The sequence below is a fragment of the Chamaea fasciata genome, unplaced genomic scaffold (genome assembly GCF_029207755.1).
Source record: "Chamaea fasciata isolate MVZ Bird 193981 ecotype frontalis unplaced genomic scaffold, bChaFas1.0.hap1 SCAF_42, whole genome shotgun sequence".
Taxonomy (NCBI): Eukaryota; Metazoa; Chordata; class Aves; order Passeriformes; family Sylviidae; genus Chamaea; species Chamaea fasciata.
Genome location: NW_027094127.1, coordinates 1,001,456 through 1,020,154, shown reverse-complemented (window position 1 = coordinate 1,020,154; position 18,699 = coordinate 1,001,456). Strand labels below are relative to the sequence as shown.

General features: G+C 45.1%; 1 protein-coding gene across 1 annotated transcript in view; it reads right to left on the bottom strand.

Annotated features, from left to right (window-relative positions):
- Window positions 1-18,699, bottom strand: part of LOC136303897 (transient receptor potential cation channel subfamily M member 8-like) — a 36,461-nt gene that overhangs the window by 17,435 nt on the left and 327 nt on the right. Inside the window, exons 2-3 of the mRNA XM_066207597.1 lie at window positions 8,703-8,821; window positions 7,697-7,987 (exon numbers count right to left, since the gene is read on the bottom strand). Of these exons, the coding sequence (XP_066063694.1) occupies window positions 7,697-7,987; window positions 8,703-8,821 (410 nt within the window). The remainder of the gene's footprint in view (window positions 1-7,696; window positions 7,988-8,702; window positions 8,822-18,699) is intronic.

The following is an 18,699-nucleotide window of genomic DNA, read 5'->3' as shown; positions in this document are numbered from 1 at the left end:
TGGGAAAGGTAATGGAATTATTTCCCATTCCTCTGAACATTCTGCAGGGATTTTTTTATCCAAACCAGATAATTGACTAAGTCAACATAGCATTAAACTTCTATTTTTAGCCCTCAAGTCCTTGTAAACATGATGTGGTGACAGGAGCAGTTTTTCCAGCTGTGTTAATAATAAAAAATAACAGCAAAAAACCCTCCCAACAAATCAACACAATCTAAGAACCCCCAAATTAAAAAAAGGCATTTTGCTTGGCCTAGAGACTGAACAAAAATAGTCCCACACTTGAGAAGCAGGTACATAAAGATAGCTTACAAATGAGGTGGAGAAATGAGGAGTTCCTTTAATGTATTTATATATATCTGCTGTCTTGGTTTGGGGAGACAGGCATCTGCCAGGTAATAAAAAGAAAACAACTGGAGTTTCCTTTGGAATGGAGAGTGTAAACTACACCCTCCACCCCTTTTTTCTTCTTTTTCAATTATAAATTTACAATCAGAGGCTCTTAGGCAAAGATTTGGGAAATAGGAATAGCAGTTCTTTACTAGAATGTATTACAAAGCAAACAAACACAAAAAACCCCTACCAAACAACTACAGCATTAGTAACAAACAAAAACAGTACTAAGAACCTTGAGGGCTTTGTTTCACAAAACCCAGGGCAGTTTGGTTTCGGTGTTCCTGCAGGATCCTCAGAGCACCAAGCTGAAAGAGTGGAAAAGTCCCGGGCTGGTAGCTGGGATGGCAGGGTGTCCCGGCAGGCAGGGGCAGGATGTCCCGGCAGCGCAGGGGGTGCAGGGTCACACTGCAGCAAGACGAGCAGCGCCGAAGGAGCTGAAGGCGAGGCAAGGCCGGCCCAGCTCCCGCGGGTGGCAGAGAAAACTCCGGATTCAGGCCGAACGGGTGATAGTAGATTTCCAGGACTGGATCCCTTTGGCCACAGTGAAACTCTTCCAGCCAGCAACAGCCTTTCTCTCTCTCCCCGAACGCCGGAAAAAGAACAGCCCGCAGCTGCCTCAAGCTCTGTCTTTTACCTGCCTTATCTCCCTCTTCCAACTTTGTCCACCTCTTTGTTTCAGTTAAGGACTCTCCAACTCTCCAACACTTGGTCTCCTTGGTAACTTCTGGAGAAAAAATTCTTTAGAGAAAGAAGGAACAAACCTAACTCCCAACATCTGCACATGTATGTACAAATACATGTTTACACATGTGTATCTCTAAATTTGAGTATGTGTGCATTTATTCCATCTATATCCACAAATATATCTATATAGAAATAATGTGGTGACTTAACATCTTGCCTGTGAGAGGGGAATAAATGGCAGAGCACTTTTTTCGAGCACTGATGCTTGACAATGCTGCATTACTTTGAATTGGGAACTGACAGACCCACACATCCCTGCAAGTGTCAATGTTATAATGAAGAAACGTGATTATGTTATCTGTGTCAGGTAGAGGTTTGGCCAATCACTCAACGCTCATCTTCTTTCATCACATATTAGCTTTGTTGTGTTTTAGGTGCTTTATTTTCAGCGGCAACACCATGTTGATCAAACTACAACTCTCATTCCATTTAGTGAGGAATAGAACATCCTTCTGTTCTCAATTTAGGCATCTTAAAAGCATTCTTGAAATACAAAATCCTCTGTCAGCTGGGCTGAACAGCATGATAATAATGTTATTTTTCTTTCTAACACAAGATCAAAGCTTCAGACAAGGTGGCATATATCTTGGATATTCAGCCTCTAAAATTCAGGTCCGTTGAACCCAGAGATCGCTTGTTGCTGATTTTAGAGTGTAAATTTGCTTGTGAAGGAAGCATCCAGTTCCATGGCAGTATTTAACCACTGTCCTAAGTTCATGTACCACTGAGTACTTTGCTAAAATGTGAGGGATTTTCCTCTGATGTACTGTCATTTGTTTTAGTACAGAAAATGAGCATGAAGCCAAGGCTCTGCAAGATCTGCAGAGAAAGCAGAAATACCGAAGAATTGTCAATCCAGCTCTCTTCAGCCTAGCTTTTAAATTTACAGGGAGGAATTAATATTTGCCTTCTTTCCACTCCTTACATTGTAACTGTTCTGCATAAATCTAGGAGAGGCTCTAACCTCAAGTTATTAGCAGTCACTGGGCAATTTACTCCTGCTTTCCTTCTCCCCTTCCCCAGCTCCATAAAAACATTGTATTTCCCTCTTACAGTGCCAAAGTGCCTAACCAATGCATAAGAAGGCTCTAAGCGTGGATTTGGCCTCCAAAATACTGTGTTGGTCTGGCCTGGGAGGACATGAAATGCCTCAACATTCACTGCAAGAACTTCTGCTCATGACCAATTGTCCGATTAGATATTAATGTCTCCTCACAAACTGCAAGAACTGCGGTCATTGAGTTGCTGTCTTCCAGAAGGGCTGCAGGCAGATCTGAATCTGGATTCCTTCTCTCATCTAAGAATTTCTCATCACCAGAGATGACAGAAGAATCACCTGAACCCTCTGTCTGAAGACTCGATGAGTACAGGAGAAAATCTTTGAGCAGCCATTGAAAGTGAGAGCTGTTTTAAATCCCCAAATCAGCCAAGCAGAAATAAAAGGAATCATGACAGAAGAGCTGGCCATGTTTCCCATGGCAAGATTCTGAACTGATGGAATGTAAAACTTTTCACTTGAATTAGTGCAAGAGCACTTGAGGGCAATAGTCTGGAGAAAGAAAGCATTTTTCATTGGAGTAACAGAAGGGAGAAGGGGCACTTCTCACCATGCTAACTGGAAAAGCAAACTCACTGATTTTCCTCACTGAACTGGTCAAGAGCTTTCTTTCCTGCTTTAGTTAATTTAAACATGACACTTTTGTGGCTCCACTGCATTGCACACAGATGGAATGCTTTTGTTAAAGTGAAAAGAGAATTGTTTACTTGACAGCCTGATTAACCTCAGCTATCATGAAGAGACTGCTTACATTACGCTTAATGGAAGTTTCATTCCTTTTGTCCCTTCATCTTTTCCCTTTATCTGAGTTTTGTTAGAGTCTTAATACTCCTGTCATTTACAGGAATGTCCTGGGCACAGAAAAGCTGCCTCAGAAAAATAGCACATCACCTTTTCTTCCCTGCTGTGCAGCCCCCTATGAAAGCTCCTGGGACTCTTCAGGGGGTGCCTTAAAAATAGGAGAAAAAAGCAGGATGTGGACAGGAGGGAATGACAGAAGCCTGCATACATGTTAAGTGCTATTTATTAAAGTGAATCCCCAGTGAACACAGCCCCTATATACATGAAAGCACAGAGGATTAATGACAATCGCCTCAGCAATGATAGAAGCAACAAGTGGCCTTCCTCCACTGGCCTTGATATTACCTGTCAGACTCAGTGCAGCACACACACACACATACACTCACCGTATACGAAGCAGCCTTGCCCTGGACCTTGTGACTGAGGTGTGTGGGTGCAAATTATGTTGAACCTTGGATTTCATTATCCACAGGGCAAAGTGATAAGTCACAGAATCGCAGAATCCCTAGGTCAGAAGAGATTTTCGAGATCATTGAGTCCAACCCAGCCTTAACACCTCGACTAAAGCAAGGCACCAAGTGCCACACCCAGTCTTTCTTTAAACACATCCAGGCATGGTGACTCCACCATCCTGAGCAGACCATACCAATACTTTATCACCCTTTGTGTAAAAAGCTTTATTATAATATCCAGCCTATATTTCCCTTGGCACAGCTTGAGACTGTGTCCTTTTATGCTGCCTGTCAGTTGCTGCCTGTGTGTCAAGCCCCTGCATGTGCTTTCTTACTCTCAAGATGAGAGAAACTGAATTGGGGTAGGAAAAGGAGGCTGAGCTCCAGAAACGCTGCCCTGTGAGCTTGTCCATCTTTCTGCTGGTCATCACTTCAATGGATGGGCTGATGCACTCATCAAGAGCATTTCATGTGACCTGGCTGCAGGAGCAGGCTAAAAGTTGCTTTTACCACACTGTTGAAATAGACAATTTTGCACGTGGAGGTTAACAGCCCTTGGATGTTTTGGCCATGTTTATCCAAATGCCTGCTCATTAATTAATTCAGTGGGAAGATCTACAGTGAGCTATTGCCAGGTCTTCCATGGCCTCAGAAAAACGCTTCATGAAAAGCACCTCAATAAAGGGCACACTCTCTTTCTGTTGGAAGGTGTGCAGTTGTCTAGGAAATTGCTGTGATATATTGGTATTCATGCCCCCAAAAACGTGAGAGTCCTATTTTCATGCCTGTTCCTCTGCTGCATTTTTCCCTTTTCCCACTGAGTTTGTTTCAGCACTGTCTTGGGCACCAGCAGGTGCAAGAGCAGTTCACACCCTGAACATGAAACCTCCCGTCTCCTGCTACCCTTCCTTTGACAGCTGAGCAGGAAAGAGTGGTTACCCACAGATGGGAAATGAAGGTGTGTTGCCATCTCCCCCATCCTCTGAGATGGCAAGACATGGAAAGATGACCCATCCTAAGCTTTTGTGAGAACTTTGAGTTCCCCTTATGAGACACTGTACAGACACATGTTTCAGAACTAATGTAGAAACAATTTAAGCTAAAAGACCTAGGCAACTTCTGGAGAAATCTGGCATGAAAAGATTTTGACAATTTATTCTACCTTTGTGCTTTCTTTTGTTTTCAGCCCAAAGTTAAAGACATTACGAACAATTTCCCCTCACAGAATAGCTGAACATTTCCAGTTTCCTGTGACCCATCCCTTCTCTCATCACTATACCAATAAATGCCCCCACCGTTTGATTAGGTGTTTCCAGCCCTATGCTACCAGAAGTAGTGAGATTGAGAATAACTGGAGACTTTGAATTAAAAGATTAGTGGAAACAAATTGTAATGAAAGACATCAACAGAATTTTGAACCTTGATTTCATTTTACACATGGGAACTGGAATTGCTTTAGTGGAGGAAAGTATAATTTTTTTGGAGAGTTAAGACTTAGCAGTCCCCAGAGCAGGACAATAGGGGGCCACTGTGCCAAAGTGTCAGTCCAGCTCTTTAGGCCTGAAGACAGGAAAAAAATTTTTAAAAATTCACAGTGGAAACACAGACAAGCTTTTTTCATCTGTCTGTATAGAAGAAAGAATTACTACTTCAATTTCTATCTGAAACTTCAGGAACAGGCTTAATGGGACTCTGCACCAGAACTTGTCTCTCTGAAGAGGAATTTGCTGCCTCCAGGGTCAGGAATGCGGGAGAGGGTGGAGGAGTGTTCTGTAGTTGTCCTTGTGGACTTTCAAGGGTGAATCCAGGCTAGGAAGAGCATTAATTCGAAAGAAAAGTAATGGAAAAGTAGATACAAAAATGAAGATAGATTTGCCTCTGAATCCTAATGTCTTTATCCTTGGGGATTTTGATTCCATTACAAATATTAGCAAAGATCAAGGGCATATTATTTCAGGGCAAGTCTGATTAGAAAGAAGTTAATTCAACAAAAGTGGAAATCAGCTAAAGAATTTAAAATTGATGTGAGAAATGCAATGGAATTTTCAGATCCTTTAGGAATCTTCTCACACTTGACTTGTTCCTTCAAGGAACCTCTTGTACCTTTTAAACCCAAACCAACTCTCTCCTCTTATCCTCCTGGATCCTCCTAGGCCTTTCCTCTGCACATTTTGCCTTTGATACTCTTTCAGAATATCTTCTCCCCTTCCTACCATGCTTTTTTGGAGGCACAAAATGCTGCCTATTATCTATCCAGACCACCAAGAAAAGATGGAGAGCATTCTTCCCATTGCTTATTTTAGCGTCCCCTTCTGCCTTTCACGTTGTCTATTTTTACTGCCTCTGCCAGTAGGGAAGACTCAGACAGATGGCAAGTACTGGATTTTTAATGAGGAATGGATGTGTATGGCAAACCAAACCTCACCTCAGAGTCAGAGTGGCATCCAAGGAGATGTTCTTAAGAAAATCCTCATCAATGAAAATTAAAGGAGGATGGTTTACCCATTTTCTAAAATTAAGGTGGTTTTTTACATCTATTCTTCATTGGCTGTTGAACTGATGCATCTCAAGTGAGAAAAGAAACAAAAAAGACAATTTGGCCATGCAGATGGAGTCGACAATGGGAAAGAGAGACATGAGATGAGACTAGTTTCAAATTTCTTTCTTACCTACTTGTCCAAAGAGACAAAGCTCATGTTTTCACAGGTTAAGAGGCATGCCTGCACCTGTGCATCTGTGTATCTTCCTTCCTAATATTCTTTCAGTGACATTGCAGACTGCATTGTCTGAAGCTATTATATTTCTAGAAGGTTTATGAAAAAGCCTTCTGAAGTTCTACTAAGCCAAGTACAAAGTCAGGCACTTGAGCCAAGGCAATCCCAAGCACAAATTACAGGCTGTGAGGAGACTAGATTAAGAGCAGCCCAAGAAGAAGGACTTAGGAGTGTTGGTGGATGAGAAGCCCAACATGTGAGCTCCCAGATTAGAAAGCCTCTGTCGCTGGCGGCAGCCAAAGAAATGGGACCAAAGCAGGTTGAGGGAAGGCATTCTGTCCTTCTACTACCCTCGCATGAAACCCCACTGGGTCCGTTTCTGGGCCCTTCAGAATAAGAAGGACATCACCTTGTTGGATCACGTCCAGAGCAGGTCATAGGGCTTGGAGCAGCTCTCCTGTGAGGAACGGTTGTCAGGCGTTGTTCCGAATGGAGAAGAGAAGGCTCTGGAAAGATCTCAGAGTACCTTCCAGCAACTAAAAGTGCTATAAGAGAACTGGAGAGGGACTTTTGATGAAGGCCTGGAGTGATAGGATAAGGAAGAATGTTTTCAAACTGAAAGAGGCCAGGGCATTATTAGATGTTTGAAAGAAATTCCTCTCTGTGAAGGTGGTGAAGCACCGGCACAGGTTGCTCAGAAAAGCTGTGGATGCCCCATCCTGGAAGTGTTCAAGGCCAACTTGCATGAGGCTTTAGGGAATCCGGTCTAGTGGAAAGGGTCCCTGCCCATGGCATGTGGGTCACACGGGGAGATCTTTAGGGTGTCTTCCAACTCAGACTGTCCAATGATCCCGTGAAGCAAAATCTTACTATCTGCTTGCCTTGCTTTGACTCCGTTCCTAACTGGCCTCTGCTGAACCCCACTGGCCCCTTTGTCTAACTATGCACAGCAGCTTTTGCTGTCATGGTAAACAGATGGTTTGATGAGCAAGGTCCTGCAATCATATCTAGCAGAGCAGACTGCACACACTCTTCCTCCTCTTCCTCTGTAGTTAAAATCAAGAATATAAAGGCCATTTGTTGTTGCTCTGAATAAAAAGCTCCATAATACTGAAACCATTTAGAGGTTATTTTGGGTACACAAAGATTTTACCATTACGTTAAGAGTTTCTCTAATTGTGTTAGAAACAATATGAAGTTCCAATTGAAATATGAAATGATATCTGCTGTATAAAAACTGAAAGGAGTTACATCACAAGTCATGAGTTAGAAATCGAGCTGGTTGCAGAAATTTACAAACTCTAAAGGTACAACATGTGTAGAATGGAGGGCCCAAACCACCTTTCTGTCTACTGCCTGGAATTGGTTAATCAAAAAAGTTAATGTGAAACAAAGACATTTTCAAGAAAAGCTTGTAAGCTACAAGCAAAAAACAATTGCAAATCATATATTTAATTTAATCTTGACATTTGCAGTTAAGAGTGAATGACTTATTATGTGGTGATGGTTATGTGGTAATGCTCCTCACTCACTGAAAGCTGTATCTCCATCTCCTCCTTGCTGTTTTTGTAATGTCTTTTGAAACCTCTCTGGAAATCCTCCACCATCTTCCACACGAAGGTGAGGAGGGCATCGTTGTAGGGGTTCTTGGCAATCTGCAGGTTCCAGAACACCAGGCTGCTCAAGTTGTTGGTGTATAGCTTCATCAGGACCCCTGTGGTGAGGAACTTCCGCAGATTCAAGCCGTTCTCCAGGAAGAGCCAGACAAATTTGGGCCTGTCTTTCACCAGGGCTGTGAACATCACATCCTGAAGGTCAGCAGCCTAGGAAGAACTGGAAAAGCAAATGTGAGGGATCACATGTGAGACATGTAAATTTCATCTATGGCCTGATACACAATCACTGTCACACTTTCATCAGAATCAGGCCGGGGGCTTCTTCTGTGCACAATTGCCTTGGCTAGATGGCCCAGAGCATTTCTGGCATGGGCAGATCACCTTTCTAACCAGTGATGATAGAATGGATGGATCATCAGCGAATGATGGAGCTGGCTCTATGGATTATCCTGACTGAATGAGTTGGAAAGGACCCACAAGGATCATGGAGTCCAGCCCCCGGCCCTGCACAGACACCCCAACAATGCCACCCTGTGCATCCCTGAGAGTGTTTCTCAAATGCTCCTTGAGCTGTGGCAGCCTTGGGGCTGTGCCCATTCCCTGGGGAGCCTGGGCAGCGCCCTGTACCCTCTGGGAGAAGAACCTTTCCCTGGTCTCCAGCCTGAGCCTCCCCTGGCACAGCTCCAGCCATTCCCTGGGGTCCTGTCCCTGTAACAGCAGAGATGGGAGCTGCCCCTTGTGAGGAAGCAGCAGCTGCCAAGGAGGTCTGACCTCCTCTTCTCCAGGCTGAACAGAATGTGACGGTCAGTGCGGGAGCAATAGACACTCTCTTGACACAGAGGCCCAGGTGCTGAGACAGTGGCTCCTGCTGGGATGTGTCCCTCCCCACAGCTCCCAGCACTCCCTCAGAAGGGGGCTGCACCTGCCAGTTTCGGTCATTGGTGAAGATCTCGTCGCTGGCCAGGTCCAGCTGGTTCCACTCCAGCAGCAGTTTCAGCTGCCCGTTCCAGTTCTCCCTGTCGTGCTCCTTGGTGCTGAAAGCTGCAGGCGAGGAACAATCTCTGGGTAACAACCAGGCACATTTATCATTGCTGCTTCTCACACTGCCAGGACAAGACTTCTTCCAAGTGGCTTTTTCCCCAGACTCATGCACATCTTCCTGACTGGGGGCTGGAGGCTGCTGGAGGCTCAGGGATGTATTTATGGTCCAGGAGCACTTCCTAACCAAGATCAGCACAAGGCTTTCTTCAGGCTGCTCAGAGTCCTGCACCCTCTACACCAGGGAGATTCTGCAGGATTCCCAAGTGGGGCCCGACCAGCATCCCCAAGACTCTCCAAAATGCCTTCCCAGTTACCTGGTTTGGATCTTTCCCACGCTCAGAGATCCCATACTGCTGTTGTAGCCTGCCCACACCCCTTCAGCAGAAGAAGACAGGCTCCAAATTGAGGCAGGAGCTTAGCTCTAGGGAGATGGCACTGCTCTAAGGAAACCTCCTCTAGGGAATAAATAGCCATCCCATTTCCATTTATTATTAAATTCCCAAACAAACCCAGAAAAACAATTATTTGCCTTGGTACAGAGCAAAGGAAATGGCATTGCCCACAATTGCATCTCCAGCTTCTATTCTGATCACTGTCAGTAAATGAAGGCTTTCAAGGACGTCTTTGATCTACAAAAAAAGAGAAAAATTCCCTTTCAAAGCTTTCAAGGCTGTTTAGTAGCAGATCTTCTAGATCCTTTAACAAAGAAATTTACCACCGCATCGTAGCAAAGCTGCTTCTCATCAGTCCTGGGTTTTAACAAATTTAAACAAGCCTAAATGGAAGTAGATAATGAGTTGGATTTTAAAGTCACCAAAGGACAACATTAATTATCCTCTGAACATACAGCAAAGAAATGTGATTCCCCGATGCAGATCATCTTTAACACCAAGATATCATCTCAGTAATTAGAAGCAGCAAGAAATTTCCATTAATGTCATCCTCTGAGTATCACTTTGCAAAGCAGAAGACCACACAGAGGCAAAACAAAGGCCTTGCTTTGGTTACAAACATTTTCCTAGGAAGGCATGAGAAGAACCTAATTCTTTTAAGGAATCAAAGCTCTCCAGGAATGAAAGTCCACTCAGTGCTACAAAAGTAGCCCAAACAAATGAGTAGATTGCAAAAGGGCTAATCCTCCCCCTGCTCCAGATATCAAAGTGGCCAAGAAAGTAGAGCTCTCCCCTCTTCTTCTCTGCAGGAGAAGCAGGATGACTAAGAGAAAAAGTCCCAGCTATTCCTTCAGTCCTCCATCACCAAAGCTGTGCCATAGCACAGGTGCTGCCTTCAAAGTGACCCCAGTTCCAGCCTAGACCTCTCACCTTCCAGACAACTCCTTCCCCAACACGCCCAGCAGCACCAACCCCAGCTCAACACCCTGCCAAGACCCGCAGCTGTCCCCATGCCTGCGCAGAGCTTTGCCACCCCCTGGTTCCCTGCACGTGCCGTGGCATGGCACTCAGGAGGATGTGCTCCAAGGCCTTCCCCGCTAGCAAGCTCAGGCTGCCAGGCCTACAGTTCCTGGATCATCCTTCCCACCCACCCTTCCCGTGCACGGCTGGTCCATTTGCGCTCAGCTCCGACTTGGCCGCTTCAGCAGGACTGCTGCTAAAGGATGGAGAGCAGCCCGGCAAGCTCCTTCTCCAGCTCCCTCTTTACTCTCGGGGGCAGGTAGAACATGCCACAGGAAAGCAAGCAGTGCCAAAAGACATGGGCCAGCATCAGGCACATTGAGGAATGAAACAAGGTCTTTGTTCGATGGAAAGAAGCACAAGCAATTGACAGAAGTGAAGAGGACTTAGCACAGATATCCAGAAGTCCTTAGCACCAGTGAACATCAGAAAAACCTGGAAGCCTAACTTGACATGAGAGTGACTTGACAAAAAGCTTGAGACATAGCCTTTGGGAAGACCTAAGGGCGGCTACAGAATCAGCCCTGTGCAGGGAAGGCATGAGGAAGATGAGCTGCTTTGGTGCACTGAGACTTCTCCTGGCCAGCAGGTAGACACTAGGTTCAAGTCTAGGATTCTGACGCAAAGTGTTTCCTTCTAAGCCCCTGCCTATGGAATCACCTCAGCAGTCTAAAGACGGAAGGGATTTTTGATAGAATTCCTACAGAAACCCACTGAAATTTGGACGTGGCAAAGAAGCCTTGTGCTGGGGTGCAGAGCCCTAACCTCCTGCCAATAAAAGAGCTCTTGGTGGACAATGCATTTGTCTGCTGATTTCTTTGAATTCTAGAGACCTCTCAGGACTGCTCTATCCTGAGGGAAGGCCCTTGGCCTTGAGCTGCAGGCACCCGCGCAAGCTTCAGATCAGCTCCCTCAGCTTCCAGGACCTCTCTTGGCCGGCATCCTGACGGGGAGGCAGGACTGCTGCCAGGCACTGCTGGGACCCAGCAGGACAGGACCGGCTGTCTCGTGTCTACGTAGCAGCCCCTGACACAGCCAGGGTCATCCCGAAAGCAGACAAGGCTCATGTGTCAGCGCAGAGGGGCAAGGAGCGCTGGGCTCCTCTCAGGGTGTCTCAGCTGGGCCTGCTCCACAAGACGCCCCCATTTGAAGGCCTGCTAATGCCCAGCTGCCAGAAATGCCTGCCTTGTTCTCTCCAAGATGCAGAGGAAGAGGCAGGGAGCAGGGCGCCTTGGGAGGCAAAGCTTCCAAGCCTTTCCTGAGGCCACGCACACAGCAAGAGCAGCCAAGACTCTCCCTGCTGCCTGACCCACACAGCCCAGCTCGGTGCTGGCCCTCTGGGCCGCAGCAGCTTCCAGCAAGCAAGAGGCAAACGCATATTGCGAGGAGTTGAAACACAGCAGACAGGTAAGATGTGAGACGTGTGTGCTGGAAAGCCTTTGAATTCATAGCTCTCCAAGACAGCTTTGGGGCTGGCAGCTGGACAGAGATGCTCCTGCTCACACCTTGTCACAATCCGCTTACACAAGCCGGGTTCATTTTAGGGGTCTCAGAGCGCAAAAGACACTGTGGGGGACAAACTCAGTTTACTCAATCACAAATGCACCTTTATTTAGTGCCAACAAATGCGATAGTGGGGAGAGAAAATAGTAAGAAAGACAGAAAGGAGGGGAAGGGGATTATAGCTTCCAACATGGAGGTTCGAGTCCTCAAGGCTTTTGAAGATGCCTATAGACGTGATCTTCTCCAGTGGGGATATCTCAAAAGTGAGCGAGGGTCTCCAGGGTTTTTATAGTCCTCTCCGAAGCAACAGGCAGTTGGCCAAACAGGTGGGGGAAATCATTGCAGTGTGTTCACTTAGAGAACTCAGAACAAGTCAGTCATCAGCAGGTACAGTGTCAACCAGTACAAGTCAGCAGGCGCAGTCACTTCACCGTGACTTGCCCATTGTTTCTGCTCAGGTTCTGATGTTCTGATATGGATGCTGGGTTTTTCCATCGAACACACCTGCAGGCAGCACTTGGCCGACATCCCACCTCAGCCAGGCCAGAACTTCAATGTTGAGATTTTAAAGTCCCTTTTAGGGGTTTCAGTCTCTGTCCGTGACGATGGTCGTGAGGCAGATGAGGGAACTTCAGGCCATCTCGTACACCACCCCGTGACTCACAATTGTCGTCAAGAGAGCTCCTTCAGCAGGGTTCCGTAGTCTTGCAAAGTCTTCAGGACTCATCCATGTTAGTAGCATATCCTGGAAAAAACAGAGACAGTAGAGAGCGTGTATGAAAGAGAGAGAGAGTGAGAGAGAGAGAGAGAGAAAGAGAGAGAGAGAGAGTAAGAGAGAGAGAGAGAGAGGAGAAATAGGAAAAGGAAATAGAAACAAAACAAATCAATCAATATTGATTAAAACAATTTCATCAAAATAATCAAAACAAATCATCAAATTCCTTAAAGTTATAACAATTTTCAAACAAAAGCTTAATTTTGATTACAATATAACATAATTAAAACAAACAACAATAATCAAAACAAGCAACCAACTAGTTCAAATTAAGCTGCTGTTGGAGGTCTAATTTTCACTCTTAGGGTAGTACGTCTTGTGTCAATAACTTTGGGAGTGTCTCTTGCAAAAGGGGTATTGATTAAACTGTGCGCTTCCATTACAGATGCCAAGTGGGTTAACTTCTTCATCATTTTCCAATTTAGGATGTATAAAATTATTGCTAAGACAAAACCAATCAAAACCAAAACCGAAAGAACAACAGGGGGGTGACATACTCTGTTCAGGATACCTGTGGCAGCAGGTGACCACCCAAAAAGGATATCCCACCACCTGTATTCAGCATCTTTTTTGACCCTTTCTAAAACACAATGTATTTCTTTCACATCATGATGGACTGTCACCAAAGTGTTCTGTCCATTTTTCTTGACCTTTTCCAAAATTCCTACTAAGTCTTCGTGAAGCAACAATTGCTTAATTAAAGTCAGATTCATTCCAATGGGGGCAGATGTTATCCGGTGAAACAGGGTAAAATGTGATTGTAAAATGTGATAGCATGTAACTGGGGCTGAGCAAGAAAAGTCACATCCTGTAATTGGGGTAAAATTGCAGACACAAAAATTTGAGTGATTTTTAAGATTCACTCCTATTTCTTCTACAAACACTACATCACAAGCAGTCCTTACACAAGCACGTCCATTGCCTATATACACAAGCACTCTTTCAGGACTTTCGTTAGGGTGTACTTCAAAATGACAAATAGTTTGCTCTGTGTCCAAACAAATGTCTTGAGCTATGATTGCATTACTCTCACAGATGAACCCTTGTTTTTCACAGACAATACATGACTCTAAATTAACAGTTTGCCATTTCTCACCATTTTGATAGGCCTATTCCCTATGCTCGGAAAGATAGGGGACAGCTCTATCATGATTCAGTCCTAATGCAATGATGGGGAATATCGAGTGCAAAAAGGCATTACATATGGTTAACACAAAAGCTGTGACTGTTGGTATTGGGGTTACAAGTAAAGTTCACCAACTTCCACCAGGATTGGAATTCCTTTTCAAAATCATTTGCATTGTCCCAAATTATTTTCTGAATTTCAGTAGGAAAAGTGCCTTCTTTTCCTTCCCTTATGATTGAGGCAACAACTGTCTGCATCCAAAGCTGTGTCTGGGTGCAGCTAAGAGCCAAAGAAACATTGTTTTGTGTAGCACCAAGTGCATCGATTAACATTTTGTGATCATTCACATTCACCTTTTCCCAATTTGATAATGTGTTTGATAGCAACCACTGATGTGTCCCCAAAACCAATAAGGACAACTGCAATGGTTGTTGTAATTCGGTCAAATCCCTAGTTGTAGAAGCCAATTTGTTCATTAATACCTCTAAATCAATACTGTTCAAAATTCCCAATTTAAGATATTTATCATGGTTTATATGGCCTTCATGTCCCTCGGAGTTCTCCTGTAAAAAGTAAGCACAAGAGAATCTGCCATCAGAAGGCAGAAAGTTAGAATAATGGAAATTCTCCAATGTGCATTTATTCAATACTCTTTCCCTAGAGCACCAAAGGTTACCCATGTGTATTTATTCAGAGGGGTTTTTAGCACTAGTGGTACCTCTCCCTCCGTGGGGAGGTCCACCAAAACAGGTTGTCCAGGGTAACGTGCTGGATTCTTGGAATCACTTGGTCCCCGTAGTGAGGGAACTATGCTTGGAGCTGTTGGGCCAAAAGGAAAAGCATCAGTAAACCAAGGATTTGCTGACTGTTCGGGGGAAAAGGGAGGGGCTATAACTGAGGCAGGTTTGTCTTGGATGCTATCCAAGTTTTCTGCTTCTTGTACTGCCAGTTTTTCCACAGCTCCTTCAGTTATTGAGAAGATGTTACAATAATGTTCAATCTGAGCATACCACTTTCTTACTGAGGCTGTCTGGGCCACCCCATCAGGTGGGGGAGTCCCAGTAGTTACTGACTTAAAAACTTGGAAAGGTCTTCTCCAAACAATTGGTTGTTGTGGTACAATCTTCTCTACTTCTGTCAGAGCTAGGCTAACCACAAACAAGCCTTTTTCCCAGGTAGTATACCTCTTTTCAGCATCTCTGAAACCACGGGAATAAAAACCAACAGGCCATGTCGGACCCTCAGGACCCCACTGCCATATGTGTACTGACAACCCTGAGGAAGCAAATCCCCATTCTACCTGAAAAGGATCTGTTGGGTGGATAGGGCCTAGGGCCTGATGAGCTGTGGCTCCAAAAATCAACAACTGTGATGCCTTTTCCTGAGAAGGGCTCCAGTCCCATTTTACTCCCTTTCTCAACAAATCATAAAGAGGTCTGGCAATTATGGAAAAATCTGGAATGTGTTTTCCCCAAAACACTAATAATCCCAAGGCATGCTGTAGATCTTTCCTGGACTCAGGCACTTTAATTTGATCTGAGGAGGTTAGGGTGTCAGGTGGGATACATGTCAGACCTCCTTTCCACCGGATACCCTGAAATTTTACTTCTTGAAAAGGCTTTTGTAGTCTCTCTAAGGGGACCTGCAAACCAAGGCTTTCTAAGTGGGAAGTTATTTTCTGTTGAACACCCCCACTTGCTGTGTTTTATTGTTAAAACTTGTGCTAGGGAGTGCTGTGGCTTGTTGCCCAAGGCTTGTGGAAGAGGAGGTGCGCTGGGTTGTCGGTTGGATGATTCCGACACAATAGGTTTGGGACAGGGCCAATTAGAAATTATTTTCGCCAATTTATCATACGGCTATTTATCCATTACTCTCGTGGAACTCCCCTTTTCAGCCCTAGCAACCACAGCTGCTGCCGGTTGCAAATTTGTTTTCCCTTTTCTGGGTTTTCATTCGGAGAAGCAATGTGCCTGACTCCTCTGGGTTTTTCTTGTTTGTCCTCTGAGTACTTCACTGGTCCATATTTTCTACTGTAACTTATTAACTCTTCTGCTACCTCACTCCATGTCCCAACTTTATGACTGCTGTTACATTGTGATCTAGGAGTTGTGAAAGGTGAGAAGTCAGTGGAACCAGTTTGATCTCTTGTATGTCCAAGAAATCTTTCAAGTCTATCTACCGGAGAGATAGATGCTATTGTTTTCTGAAGAATTGCTGTTGGTTTAAGAGACTCTGGCAAACCTCCAATTAGGGGGGGTCATAATCTCAGGTTTTACAGGCTGTTGCAATGGTGACTCATAGCCAGGGATTAATTTCCATTCATGTATCATTTGCAAGCACGCCGCTTGGTGTATGTTTTCTAGGAGTTGGTCTGAGGTGCCAACTATTGCCAGAGGGTCGCCCCTCTCAAGGGGGTTTAACCCCCCTGCCCAGTAAGCTGCGCGCTGTGTCAGGGACCATGGAGCAGGCGTATTTCCTGTTGTTAAGAAAACTCCATGTCCCCAATAGCCACTTGCTTCTTGTTCACTTAATTTAATTTGGTCACCCACAGTGAGTGAGACTCTAAAAACATACTCCGTCTCTGATTCACTAGGGAGGCGGGAGTATTCTTTCTTTAATTGAGCTAATTCAGTGGCTGTGTATGGTATTTCTTTGGTGGTTATGTGGGGATCATGATCCTCTTCATTTATATAATTATATTCTGTTTTAATGAGAGGTCTCAAGTTGGAGCAACAGTGTTCCCCACAATTTTGCATGTGTATGAATTCTTTCTGAGGATATATTCGTTTAAGGCTGTATGTCTCCTTTCCTTCTATTTCTGTGGGTGAATCTGCAGATTTTAAGTTTTTACTTCGCCCTTCTGCAAGGGAAATCTGCAGCAAATAATTCTCATTTCTTTCCTGTTCTAATTGTTCTTTCAAAGCTTCTACCATATTTAGCAGGGATTCTATTACTGTTTTTTCTTCACTTACCCGTTCAAAACGGGTTTCTATGGCTGCCGAAAGGCAGGCCCCCAAAACTGAGCAAAGAATGCTTTTATTTCTGCCCAGTTTGTATCTAGCATCATGTTGCAAAGAATATATTCTATCTACAATGTTTTCAAAGTTAAACCAATTATTCTGTGCCCACCTTTCTCCGTCTAGAGAAAGTCTAGCACCATGTTTTGCTAACAAGGCATAAAATGCATACTTATCTTTTTCATTCATTTTGTGAAGGGACCAAAACCACTCTCAGGGAGGTACTCTTCAAGTTACACCAAAGGCACAGCTAAAACGGTGTTTCCCTTCACTTCCCTGGAATGGGCGAGGAGACCAAAACTGCCTGGGAGGTTCACCTTAGTTACAAATAGTTGTCTCCTCAACTACACCAAGCAGCCCAAAACACAAAAACTAACTGCAGTCCCATCTTTTGCACAATGAGATCTTTCTGAGAAATCCTGATGACAGGGAGTGCTATTCGCCTGGGTGTATACAGTTTGCGGGAATTTTCCCTCGCCCCCCTTGCTTTCTAACAGCGCTCACCGAAGTGGCGTGCTAGGTGCTGCTGAGACGAGGGTCCTTCCCCTTTTACAAACGATATAAAACCCGCAACCCCTCTGTCCATCAAGACCCTGTCCGTGACACCAATTTAATGTCACGATCCGCTCACAGAAGCGGCGTTTGTGATGGTCCGTTTTAGGGATCTCAGAGCGCAAAAGACACAGCGGGGGACAAACTCAGTTTACTCAACCACAAATGCACCTTTATTTAGTGCCAACAAAGGCAATAATGGGGAGAGAAAAGAGAACAGTAAGAAAGACAGAAAAAGAGGGGAAAGGGATTATAGCTAGGATTAACGTGGAGGGTCAAGTCTTCGAGGCTTTTGAAGATGCCTATAGACGCGAGTGTCTCCAGTGGGGTGATCACAAAGTCTGTGGTTAACTCAGGGCTCCTTAGAGTCCTCTTCGAAGCGACAGGCAGTTGGCCAAACAGGTGGGGGAAATCATTGCAGTGTGTTCATTAAGAGAACTCAGAACAAGTCGGCCGTCAGCAGGTACAGTGACAACCAGTACAAGTCAGCAGGCGCAGTCACTTCACCTTGACTTGCCCAGTGTTTCTGCTCAGGTTCTGATGTTCCCATATGGATGCTGGGTTTTTCCATCGAACACACCTGCAGGCAGCACTTGGCCAACATCCCACCTCAGCCAGGCCAGAACTCCTGTGTTGAGATTTTAAAGTCCCTTTTAGGGGTTTCAATCTCTGTCCTTGAGGATAGTCGTTAGGCAGATGAGGGATCTTCAGACCGTCTCTAACACAGAGATGTCGCAGCACAGCTGGTCTGTAGCTGGACAAAATAAATCTGGTCATAAATCCAATTGGGCTAACCTGGCTTGTTCTAGAAACAAATCCCTAGGTCAACAATTGAACTCAAGCAGAGACCTCAGACAACCCCATCCGAGCCCTGGATGCAAACACATCACTGGCCAGAGAGCTGGGCAGTGCAGAGATCCCAACTAATCAGCTATCCAAGCCTGGGAAATTCAAAGCCCCTCTAAAAAGAAGCTGTGAACAATAAAAGGAGCTGTTTGCTGACAACCTTTGGTGCGTGCTGTGTCATGTGCCTGTCTCCAACCCACGACCCTCACGTAACAGGAGAATTCTGTAAAACGCTAATTGCAGTGGGTTTAGGATGAGGTCAGGCTCAGTGGGAATGCCCAGGTTTGGGAATACAGCTAGAGAGCCAAGCTGGGAGCACTGCTTGGAATTGGCTGGTGTGAGCAGCAGGAATGTTGCTGGCTGGAACATTTTGAAGAGCTGGAGAAAAGAAGCGTTTTGTGGAAGGCCACCAGCTGCCCTTTGCCAGCAGCAGAAGGTGTGAAGGTCCTCTTTGAGGGCCGTCTCTGCACAAGGACAGCCTGGCCTTCTCCAGTACCCAACCATCTTTCAGGCTTTTGGGCTGGCCTTGTCCCTCACTCTGGAGAAGCAGCTTGCTCTTGGAACTCACACATGCACAGTTTCTGGCTGGATTACTTTGTCTTACCACAGACAGCCCTGGAGACAACACTGCATTGAGGCTCAATCCG